Genomic DNA, 12,867 nt, shown 5'->3' on the forward strand with positions numbered 1-12,867 from the left:
AGGAGTTCATATACACTATTTGGCTGAAAAGTTTGTGAACACCTGACTATCACACTAATAATAGATTCTGGATTTAGCATCCCCCTCTAGCCAGTCCCCTTCCCCTGTAATAATAACCTCCATTCTTCTGGGAAGTATTTACACTACATTTTGAAGCAAGACCTGGAGCATCCTATTCACCTACAAAAGTATTAGTGAGGTTGGGGACTCCTGAGGAAGTCCTGGGAAAGGCCTGGGGTGAAATCAGTGTTTCAGCTCATCCCAAATGTGTTCAGTGAGTGAGGTCAGGGCTTTGTGCAGGCCACTTGAGTTCTTCCACTCTTCATGGACAAAACCTGTCTTCATGGACCTCACTTTGTGTACTGGGGCACTGTCATGTCCAGGGATATTGCTAAGCATAAATTTCTACTAATTTTCTTGAACACCTATTCTACATTTTATGTTCCATATAAACACTATCATTCATGAATTTTTGCCTTACATTAGACATGTGACTGCAGTCACATTAGACTGCCTGAGGTTTTATATAGTTTAAACAACAAAGGATTAGTTTGCTTTCATTTATTAAGACAAGCGCTGGCAGCAGCTTAAGGGGAAAGCATATACATATTTTGCAACTGTCCACAGACCTACAAAATAGTGAACAAATTTAAGGTAGCTTGATGCTTGTTTTATTACTAATAAGTAATTACTAATACCAGATCTCTTACCTCTTTCGTTCAAAAGAGTCAAAAATATTTTTATTATTATTTTAAAAATGTCTTTATGTTCAGGTGTAACCTATTACTAAACCTCTTCTTTTCCAAAACATGCCAGTGCACTGACTGCTCCAGTTATGACATGCACAGTTCACAAGTGTGGTGACGGTTGTTCGAATCAGAGCTTGTTTTCAAGAGGTAGTGTAGGTGAAGGTAGTAGTGCTTTGACAAATTTCGGTACGTATAAAATGTAAATAACAGATTTTATTTTACTGTGGCACAGCAGATCATTACTGGTGCATGTGTCCCAGTAAAATGAGTCGTTCTTAGTTTAAGTCGCTAGTAAATTGAAATTTTAATGTAGCAGGATATCAAGACAGCTTATACAGTTTTGTGCTTACAATTTATATGGCAACAGTTTGGGAAATACCTAAATATGGGTGGGATGATAAGATGTCTACATATTTTTGGACGCATATGTTTTCATAAAAGGATAAAGAAGAATTAAGAGATTAAGAGAAAACAGGAAATTAAATCGATTCACTTGTGCAATTGCACTTAAATGTGTTCAAAACCTTTTGCTTTTACTTGGGGATCGGCATTCGGTATAGCAGAATTCTCTGTCTATGGGAGACTTACTTACAGAAATGTCTTTGACCTTCAAATGAAAACATGACACCACATGCCATATACATTCTGCTGAGACATGAATTATACCATGTACTGCCTTACTGTGTCATATAGTGCAGTGATGCCTCAACAACTACCACTAACAGCATTACTAATATGAATTATAGTCATACAAATCAATTAAAACTATTATTATTAGTAGTAGTAGTAGAAGTAGTAGTAGTAGTCATAGTAGTAGTAGAAGTAGTAGTAGAAGTAGTAGTAGAAGTAGCAGTAGAAGTAGTAGTAGTCATAGTAGTAGTAGTAGTTTTAATTATTAAAACTGTTATTATTCCTTGATGCCTCAACAACTACCACTAACAGCATTACTAATATGAATTAGTCATACAAATCAATTAAAACTATTATTATTATTATTATTATTATTATAAGTAGTAGTTTTAAATGATTAATACTGTTGTTGCTGTTACTACTACTACTACTAATAATAATAATAATAATAATAATTATTATTATTATTATTATTATTAGAGTAGCCTGAGTAAATAAAAGTAGCAACAGAAAAAATAATCATCTCTGTATTGTCTCTGTGATTATGTTTCAAGAATAAAACGCTTATAACGTCAAAGTTTATAACCGCTTTCATCACACTACGCTGCTCCACTTCCGGGTTCTATAATCTGCTCACGTCACGTGTTTTCTTTCGGAAGTAAACACGTGACACCGGTTGATCCGCGATGGCTTCGGATCTCGTTGGTGAACTCTGTCGCTATTTTCCTACAGTACAGTCTACAAAGCTGAAGCACGTCATCCGGTGGACATGATAAGATATGAATAAGTGTGTAAACTTTACGAGGTGAGTAACAGATTAAACTTGATATTTCTGCTTAATTGTTTATGAGCCTTGTAAAATACACGTGACCTGAAGTTACACGTTGCAAAGTTTTAATCAATGACCCATTCATACATACACTGCCGGCGTGGCACCTTTTAAAGACGTTTAAGTTTAAAAACGTATAAAGGTGTAACGTGTTGAAGAAAAATAAGCAGCGTTGTGGGTGTTCTTTGGATCATTTAAACTTTAATGGGATTTCTATTGATAGTGTTTGTTTACATTGTTTACACTAAAAAAAAAATAATGCAGAGTTAAAAAAAAAAGAGCGAATCCTCTAGAAGTCTCTATAAAAGACCTCTATCTACATTATACCTGAGGGCAAATCTTATTGTGGACTAAATCTTACATTTACAAGAAACTTCTAAATAACATTCAAGAAAATCTGGTTTAAATACTACAAAGGACATAATACTGTAATGTCTCACTATATAAGAATATTAAAAATAATATATTCAGTGCAGAAATGTATGTCTAGTCAGCACAGAGCTGAGATATGGAAACCCTGATAACTACTATTTGTGACGATGTAGAGAAAGTTTAGATCAGGGTTAGGGGCAGAATTAGAGTATTAACCCTCTTGGACATGAAGCTAACCAGAGCGTCATAGGTTGTTCCTGGAGTTCCTCTTCCACTCCTCCATGACGACATCAGGGAGCCGGTGGAAGATAGAGATGTTGCGCTCCTCCACCTTCCGTTTGAGGATGCCCCACAGATGCTCAACAGGGTTTAGGTCTGGAGACATGCTTGGCCGGTCCATCACCTTTACCCTCAGCTTCTTTAGCAAGGCAGAGGTTGTCTTGGAGCTGTCTTTGGGGTGGTTATCGTGTTGGAATACCGCACCCTGAGGCCCAGTCTCCGAAGGGAGATGATCACGCTTTGCTACAGTATGTCACAGTACATGTTGGCATTCATGGTTCCCTCAATGAACTGTAGCTCCTCAGTGCCGGCAGCACTCATGCGGCCCCAGACCATGACACTCCCACCACTATGTTTGACTGTAGGCAAGACACACTTGTCTTTGTACTCCTCACCTGGTTGCCACCACACACGCTTGGCACCTTCTTAGCCAAGTAAGTTTATCTTGGCTTCATCAGACCAAAGGACATGGTTCCAGTAATCCATGTCCTTAGACTGCTTGTGTTCAGCAAACTGTTTGCAGGCTTTCTTGTGCATCATCTTTAGAAGAGGTTTCCTTCTGGGACGACAGCCATACAGACCAATTTGATGCAGTGTGCGGCATTTGGTCTGAGTACTGACAGGCTGACCCCAAACCCCTTCAACCTCTGCAGCAATGCTGGCAGCATTTATACATCTATTTTTCCAAACACAACCTCTGGATATGATGCTGACCACATGCACTACATTGGTCGACCATGGCGAGGCCTGTTCCGAGTGGAACCTGTCCTGTTAAACCACTGTATGGTTTTGGCCACCGTTCTATATCTTAGTTTCAGGGTCTTGGAAATCCTCTTATAGCCTATGCCATCTTTATGTAGAGCAACAATTTTTTTTTTTCAGATCCTCAGAGAGTTCTTTGCCATGAGGTGCCATGAGGTTCCATGTTGAAGTTCCAGTGACTAGTACGAGAGTAAGCGTGATAACCCCAAATTTAACACACCTTGTAACTAACGAGTCACACTAACGAGTCACTTGACCCCGGGGAGAGAAAATGGCTAAATGGGCCCAATTTGGACATTTTCTCTTAGGGGTGTACTCTCTTTTGTAGCCAGCGGTGTAAACATTAATGGCTGTGTGTTGAGTTATTTTGAGGGGACAGCAAATTTTCACTGTTATACAAGCTGTACACTCACTACTTTACACTGTAGAAAAATGGAATTTCTTCAGTGTTGTCACATGAAAACATAAAATATTTACATAAATGTGTACTCACTTCTGTGAGAGACTGTATGTAGAGCAAGACCTCACAAACAAGGATTTGCTCTACATGTCTGTTTAAAAAAAAGTGCAAAAATTATGCAATGGGAAACCTTCCATGTAGCCATATCCCACATTATTTACAGAGGGTGGTTTGTTTTATAAGGGAGTGGTGTTGTCAGAATCTGCAAGAAATTTGTGGGAGCTCACTCGCATAATTAATTTGTAATTAATGATGTTTAGATAAAGATGACTATCTGCACCTGCATGCAGTGTTAGCGTTTTACCTTATTGAGAACAAGAACAGCTAAGTGGTTATATGGTTCTTAGTTACTGAACACAGCAGTATCAGAGTTAGACCCTTAATCTAAACCATACTGGCTCAGTTTTTCATCACTGTAATTGGATTAAATTATTTAAGTGTTTACCCAAAATGACTTCAAAACTGAAAGACATTGCAGAATAAATAAGTAAACATTTTATACAACTGTGGTGAGCAGAAAAACATCTCAGAATGCATAACAAACCTTGAGACAGAAGCAGAAGTGGTAACAAGCTTCTCAAAAATGGTCAGTCTATCACCATTCTATCATCATTCTTCTCTGACAACTCTCATCACTTCCTGCAATGATTTTTTTTTTAACTATTCTGTAAACTTTAAAGACTTTTATTCAAATATCAAGATGATCAGCAATTTCTAAAATTCACCAACAACCATGTCAGTAAGATTACTGTGATCCCATTTCCCCATTCTAATATTAATATTAACTGAAGCTCTGGACATGCATGTACATCTATTTATGCATTGAGCTGCTCAAATAAACTAGCAGTGTGCTCATAATAAAGTGGCCAGTGAGTGTTTGTTCTCTGAGGCATTGGTAATTGTACTTAACACATTTCATGTAAACGCAACATGTCTTACTTTTTAACATTATTGATTTTTATTTGTTATTCACTGAAACAAAAATCTGAAGGAAAAAAGTGTTTCCGGCTTTGCAAAGCCATTTTATGTCGTCTTGGGAGATAAAGCTTGATGGATGATTTGGCGCCATGAAGCAAATATTGACTGTCCCTGCCTGCCCTGTTTAATGTTCTTTGCTTCACATTAAAAAGCCATATCACATGTCCTATTCCCACAGGTTGACATACACTGCAACTTAATTTGTCGTTGTGAAATATTAAACATTTGCAAGCCAAGCAGCACTGTTTGTGATTGCACTAATAAAGTCCAACTGTGTATTTTCCTCTAAGGGAGAGCTCTGGGTCACTACACAATGCGAGGTGCTGAGGCAGACCATGAGGCAGACCAGGTTGCAGCAGAAGCTGACTCTGAGAATGTAATTCAGACTCCATTCATACTGGAGGAATGTGAGAGAGAAGTCCAACCTCTGAGGGTGGTGCTGAGCCAAAAACTGAAAAAGCAATGTGTCTGCAGCACAGATCGAGCAAAAAACCTGCTCTTAGACTCTATACCCATCTTAAAATGGCTGCCAAAATATCAGATCAAAGACTGGCTCCTGGGTGACTTGATGTCAGGTCTGATTGTAGGCATCCTGCTGGTTCCCCAGTCCATCGCCTACTCGCTGCTGGCAGGGCAGGATCCCATCTATGGACTCTACACATCGTTCTTTTCCTGCATTATCTACACTCTTCTTGGCACATCCAGGCACATTTCTGTGGGTATCTTCGGGGTGCTGTGCTTGTTAGTGGGCCAGGTGGTGGATAGGGAGCTGGCACTGGCTGGATATCTCAGCGACCAGCCAGGAAACCTCACCAGCCCGGGAAACAGCACGATTCTGCACTGTGACCGTAGCTGCTACGCCATTGTTGTAGGCTCCACTGTGACCTTTACTGCAGGAGTATACCAGGTATGTGGTTTGCTTACATTCAGTCTCCTAAAAAATAATCCATTTTGGGGGGAGGGTGTGAGATGTATACAGTATCAGATTGTTTAATTTGGTTCTTCCTCAAGATTAGCTTGATGGGTATAACCAGATTAAGATGTCCAAGATAACTTCTAAGATCGGTATGTTGGCTGGAAAGAGCAGATGTATCAGACAGGCTTAAAATCAAACAAGATGATGGATGGTAGGTCAAGAAAATGATTTTTAATTATGTCATTCTCAGAGTGCAATAATATGTGCCCATTATAGTTTACTGTGGCAACAAGATAATAAATTAAGCCTTTTTCTAGTTACCTCAAAGTCCTCTAATTAATAGAATTGTGCTTAAATAAAATGTCACACTAATGCCATTGTGATGTCTTTCAGTAATCTCATTATGTCTTAATATCCCCTTGCCAAATGAAAAATCTGTATGCAAAGAAAAGTCTAACACACTTTAGGTATTTACACTAATGTGCTCCTACAAACAAGAACACAAATGAAACACATGGCAGACACAATTATATTCATTTAAATGCTTTCAATGTAGTTAATAGTAATTAGTAAATCGTAATAGTATATAATAACAATGAGGGCATGAGAACCTTTCCTGTGTATAAATTGTAAAAGAGCATAATTGAATTTCAGTAACAATTCACATTGTCTCAAAGCAGCTTTACAGAAGTATAGAAACAGAAGAGAAAAAATAAATAAATATAATAATAATAAGAAGAAATAAGAATAAAAATAAATAAATGAATACATACACTACATAAAAATCTTATACCTAGAATGTGGCTATGACATATACAAAGTCATGCTAGCTATGATTTTGTCTACATGACTCAGCTAATTTTGTTAACACAGATTAAACCTGTTTCAGAACATGTTTGAGTCTACAGACTTGTCATCTTTGGAACTAGTTCAACAACATTGATAGACAAATGAAGATCAAGGATCTTGTCAAATTGTCAACAATCCAAACCGATTAACGAGATGATAACAAGATGCTAAATGTGCTGCTGGAGCTAATATTCAATATACTGTAACACAAACTACAAATGTGCAGCAAACTATAAACAATCTAGCTTACAGTAAACATTAAACTACAAAGATACAGAGTACACTAAACACCAAATAAATACAGATAATTCAGTAGACAATAAACTGTAGAATGTAAAGTAAACTAAATTTTAAACTGTACACATAAAACACCGTATACAGGAGTATTCTTGCTAATGTAAGCTGTTTAAATCACCCTGAGTCACATTATTATGTAAAGTTTATACAAAGTGACTTGTACAGGTGGAGTTGGTATTAATAATAATGAAAATAATTTTAATATCTTAAATTTCTGAGTGGGTAGTGTAAAGTTTAGTGGCCGTTAGCGTTTCCCATGGGGACGTGTTCTATGATGTGTTTATGACTTATGGGTTTATTCATGGGCAGGCAGCTGGAAGTCACAATTGAGTTTCACTGTGGACAATCTGTTCAGCAAGCACTTGTTAGAGAGAGCGAGAGAGTTGTTAGAGGATAGGGAGTGTCTATATATAGTAAGGATTGATTGCTGGTTGATAAAATTAATATTGTCACAGCGGGTTACAAATCATTCATTCATTAGTTTGACCACCAAGCATGTGAAAGCTCAATGGCCCAGAAGTCTAATTAACACAGTTAAAACCCAGCAACTCAAATCGCTAATTAAAGCAGTAATTAAAAATCATATGTATGACGAACTAGGTTTAAAAAATCTTCAGATTTTTTGCTTACATTGCAGAAAGGGTTCGCTTTGGCTAATATTTCTATGATCTGTGGTGTTCAATCGTTGTACATAAAGACATTATTGAGTTTGATTTATTACCAAATTCTTTTTTTCAAGTGTTTAAATTGGAGGTTATAGTCATATACAGTAGCTATAAAACCTAGCACTATATTGTGCTCATTTATTTTGCCACTGTTCCAGATCTGTTCACATTCCTGATTGTAGAACAATTGTCTAACATCCAGTAATTAATACGCTCTGTATTAAGTCAGTCAGACCGCATTTTTGCTTTATATGCTTAATGCAGCAGGTGGTAGGATTTGGAAATGAGGCACATTGCACCATTATAACAAACAATTCAGATATATTTTATGTAGTTTTTGGCTGTTTTAAAAAAAATTGCATTTCTGTTTGATCTCAACACCCAAATCCTAAAGTTTAATTTTCTTTCAGGTATTAATGGGTCTCCTCCAGGTCGGCTTTGTTTCCGTCTTCCTTTCGGACTCTCTGCTAAGTGGCTTTGCCACTGGCGCCTCTCTAACCATCCTCACCTCACAACTAAAGTACCTTCTGGGCCTGAAGCTGCCTCGTGCCCAAGGCTGGGGATCGCTGATCAAAACCTGGATCAAGCTCTTTGAGAACCTTGGCCAAACCAACATTTGTGATCTCATCACCAGCATCCTATGCCTGCTCATTCTGGTCCCAACCAAAGAGCTGAATGACCGTTTTAAATCCAAACTCAAGGCACCAATTCCCTTCGAGCTGTTTGTGGTCATTGTTGCCACACTGGCTTCCCACTTCGGTCATTTCCAGGAGAAGTATGGATCTGAGGTAGCTGGGGCCATTCCCACAGGCTTCATGCCTCCACAGCTCCCAGCCTGGGATCTCATACCCAACATAGCAATTGATGCCTTCTCGATAGCCATTGTAGGCTTTGCCATCACCGTGTCTCTGTCCGAAATGTTTGCTCAGAAGCACGGCTACAAGGTGGATGCCAATCAGGAGATGTACGCCATCGGGTTCTGCAATATCTTTCCATCGTTCTTTCGCTGCTTCACTACTAGTGCCGCCCTGACCAAGACTCTGGTGAAGGAGTCCACTGGCTGCCAGACTCAGCTCTCAGGCCTGGTTACTGCTCTCGTGCTACTGCTGGTGCTCCTTGTCATTGCTCCTCTGTTCCACTCGCTACAGAAGTGAGTATATTTCGTACTGCAGTGTAATCTCAGCCTAGGAGAGAAGAAAAGGCAAAAGGCAAGAAGGGCAGGATGCTTTTCATCTACAATCACACAACCCACACAAACACAAATCCACTCATTCTATTGTGTCAGTACATGGACATACAGAGAAGCTACTGTATGAATATAAAACACAAAGCCGATTGAACAGTCCACAGAATGCTCTGTAAATTGTACAGGTAAACATTAGGGCTGTAACAATAAACAAAAATAATCATTGTCTGAATATGTGCCTTCGTTCGAATTAATTCCTTTTAATTAAAACATAATGCAACATTTATTAATGTACAACAAATGAAATTTAACAATGACCCTTTGTTTGCATAGTGTCTGTGTGATCCATATGTTTGGCTCAACAAAATACAACAGCAAAAGCATGAATGAAAAAGTTAAACATTCAGAGCTCAGCTTTCACTGGTGTAACTCTCGAGTGTGTGAAGCATGGGCCTTTTTCTAGTCTGCTGTTAGATAGCACTGCTCTCTATAACTAGACATGTTCTCCATTTCTGATTATGAACTTCCCAGTCACCATGGTGATTTTTTTCCCCAGACTGAATCTAAGCAGAAAGGTATAAATGTGTGTGTGTGTGTGTGTGTGTGTGTGTGTGTGTGTGTGTGTGTGTGTGTGTGTGTGTGTGTGTGTGTGTGTGTGTGAGAGAGAGCTTCTGTTTTCACGTTGTTTCAGAGATGGACACATGGGTATGGTTTAGACAAGTGGTATTGGTGCCATTTTACTGTATTCATATTTTACAGCTTTTCTTCCAAACTCACTAGTGATTAAACATTGTCATGTATTGGGAAGCTAAAGCATCTCTCTTATACCAGCTCATTCAGCTCCTGTTTGTTTAAAGTGTAAAAAGCTGCATGGTTAGTAAAAGCATGTTTTTTGTTTTAAACCGCTGCAGCCTCTTCTGAATCAAGATGAACAGGAAGTTCTTATAGGCTTTATTAAGTTTCAGTTTTAGCATTCTTAGATGTCTTGACCATCTCCTTTCTTGTTTTCAGATGTGTGCTAGCAGTTATCATTGTGGTGAACCTGCGTGGTGCCTTGCGGAAGTTTCAAGATGTTCCAAAAATGTGGCGCGTGAACCGCATAGACGCTGCCATTTGGATGGTCACCATGGCTACATCAGCGCTGGTTAACACTGAGCTCGGCCTGCTGGTAGGCGTCCTAGTGTCTGCATTCTGTGTGCTAGGCCGCACCCAATGTGCCCGGATGCTCGAGCTGGGCCAGGCAGGGAATCGTGACCTCTTCAAGGACATGGAATCATACAAAAACCTCAACAAGCAGCTCGGGGTGGCTGTGTTCCGTTACGAAGCTCCGATTTACTATGCCAACCAGACTCTGTTTAAGAAGTCTCTGTATCGCAGCGTAGGTCTGGACCCACAGAAAGAGAAAGCCAGGCGCAAGAAGCTGGCAAAACGCATGAAGAGGGAGGAAGACTCTGAAGTGCCTACAGATATTTTCCTCCCTTCTTTTCACACAGTGATCCTAGACTGCAGCGCTGTGTTATTTCTGGACACAGAAGGAGTTAATGCTCTGAAGGAGGTGTGTAAGGATTACAAGGAACTTTCCGTGCACTTGTTATTAGCCCAATGCAGCAAGTCAGTGATCGATTCCCTGCACAGAGGTGGTTATTATGACCTCAAGAGCTCACCAATCATTTTTCACACACTCGGCGATGCTGTCCGTTACGCCCAAAGCTGTCAGTTACAGAACGGTGACTGTGAGACTGGTTGCTGATGAAATGCTACACGTTTACTACACTGTCCCGCCAACCCTATGTGCCTTACTGGAATAATTTAAACAGATTATTTTTGTATCATCTTTGGCTATTTCAAGTCCTAACCTACATTAAATGATAGAAGGGATTTATCTTGATGTGCATTTTGTATTCAGTGCTTGTTTGTTATATTTAAAAAATTCTGAATATTTTCAGAAGCATTATTAACACAAAGATGAAGTATTGTAGCTGTTACGAAGTTGATTACTGATTTGTTTTGTATTGTCTGGGTTTAAGATGAATACAAGCACAGGTGGAATTAAGTCATGTGTCTGTAGAGGTTTTGACTTCCATTTTGCTCATCAAAGAAAATGAAGACAAGAAAATGTCTTAAGAAGATTTTTTTTTCTATACATGTATGCAAAGCTCTTGATTGTTTCTCAGATTAATCTTATCAGATTGTATAAACATGTAGAGCTGATTCACAGAATTTAGCCATTTTTAATGACTTGAACGTGATTTCATTTTTTGTTTATTTTTGCAATTTTTGTATTTTCTTTTTCTTTTTATTTCTACTGAATTGAAAACATTTCTTTTATCAGAACATGTTTGACAACAACCAAGCACCAGCCTATTATGTGTAAGACTTAAGCAGGTTGTGTGCCTTGAGCGCACACAGTAATGAGTTAGCAACACAAACAGGCTGTATTTTAGTGTGATTAGCTCTTTTACGCCAATATGCCAAAGCAAACAAAAAATGTGTCCTGAGCCTCTCCCTCTGTAGCAGATAATCCATGATATCCTTGTTAATCTGATTATGTTACATTCAGGGCAAATACTGTGCAGCTGCGATGTACAATCAGGATGTTCTAAACGACTGGAGTTGTAGCTTTATCCATTCCATATATTTATACTACAGCTATATATATTATTTATCCATTACCCTAGATTTCTAGAAGGATCTTCTGTTCGTTATTACTTTGTTTAATTCTCATGTAAACAATATAGAAAGTATTGTTAAAGGTTTATGACCAACGTGAGTGTTCACACAATATACAATGTTGTTTTAACATGCTTTTAATTGTTATGACCTTTATTTTACGCAAAATAAACTTGATTAAAGGACACTTGTCTCCAGGATTTCTTGTATTTAGATAGCTCTGTGTTAAATCTGTACAATAAATGTATCTAAATAGTACTGTATGTTGCTACTATAGCAGTCATTGTTGTAATGTAACGGAGTACAAATACTTCGTTACTGTACTTAAGTAGAAATTTCAGGTATCTGTACTTTACTTCGCTTAAATTTGTCAACTTTCACTTTTACTCCACTACATTTCCTAGATAAAATGTATACTTTTACTCCGTTATATTGCCACTAAGCATCTTCGTTACTCGTTACTACAAAATAAAATCAGAAGAAATGTGTGCGACTGCAATAAGGGAGGTTTGGCGAATCACTGCTCCTAGATTGCATTACGCAGCTCCACACGCTCTACGGAGAAGCAAAGGCACGCGCAGTCAGATCTATAACGTTAATCGTAGGAAAGCTGTAAATACAGCAACCAAAAGCAGTGAAATTTTACTGTTCTTATTACCAGAGTTGATACAAACAAAATATTAATGCAAACAATCCATTCAATACTAAATAAAAATAACATTTATTGATTTGGTCTTTGTCTTGTGATTTTTTTTTTTATTAATGACTGCATTCATTGGACACACTGTAGAGAATGCACACATACATGAACTGATTTGATTCAAGACTGGCATCATTACATCATGCGTAAAATTTTGGTGTCCACTTTTGCCATTTAAATAATACCATAACTTTTGGCTTACTATGTAGTCATTCACTCATTCATCTTCTACCGCTTTTCCGAACTACCTCGGGTCACGGGGAGCCTGTGCCTATCTCAGGCGTCATCGGGCATCAAGTCAGGATACACCCTGGACGGAGTGCCAACCCATCGCAGGGCACACACACACTCTCATTCACTCACGCAATCACACACTATGGACAATTTTCCAGAGATGCCAATCAACCTACCATGCATGTCTTTGGACAGGGGGAGGAAACCAGAGTACCCGGAGGAAACCCCCTTTCTATACAACACTGGTCATGGCACGAGTCTGTTACAACACTGCAACACGAGTCTATACAA

General features: G+C 38.6%; 1 protein-coding gene across 1 annotated transcript; it reads left to right on the forward strand.

Annotated features, from left to right (window-relative positions):
* The first annotated feature begins 2,049 nt into the window (after positions 1–2,049).
* Positions 2,050–11,829, forward strand: slc26a2 (solute carrier family 26 member 2). Its single transcript, XM_060885378.1, has 4 exons — positions 2,050–2,184; positions 5,350–5,966; positions 8,197–8,936; positions 9,984–11,829. The coding sequence occupies exons 2-4, from the start codon at positions 5,373–5,375 to the stop codon at positions 10,720–10,722; spliced, it is 2,073 nt and encodes a 690-aa protein (XP_060741361.1). The 5' UTR covers positions 2,050–2,184; positions 5,350–5,372; the 3' UTR covers positions 10,723–11,829.
* Positions 11,830–12,867: the final 1,038 nt, after the last annotated feature.

The sequence above is a fragment of the Tachysurus vachellii genome, chromosome 13, assembly GCF_030014155.1.
Source record: "Tachysurus vachellii isolate PV-2020 chromosome 13, HZAU_Pvac_v1, whole genome shotgun sequence".
Taxonomy (NCBI): Eukaryota; Metazoa; Chordata; class Actinopteri; order Siluriformes; family Bagridae; genus Tachysurus; species Tachysurus vachellii.

What these genes read in the sequence shown, in the direction of transcription:
- slc26a2 (XM_060885378.1), top strand. Translation starts at nt 5,373, where the DNA reads ATGCGAGGTGCTGAGGCAGACCATGAGGCAGACCAGGTTGCAGCAGAA. An exon ending in TTACTGCAGGAGTATACCAG is followed by an intron (nt 5,967 to 8,196) that starts GTATGTGGTTTG and finishes ATTTTCTTTCAG; the next exon opens with GTATTAATGGGTCTCCTCCA. An exon ending in CTGTTCCACTCGCTACAGAA is followed by an intron (nt 8,937 to 9,983) that starts GTGAGTATATTT and finishes TCTTGTTTTCAG; the next exon opens with ATGTGTGCTAGCAGTTATCA.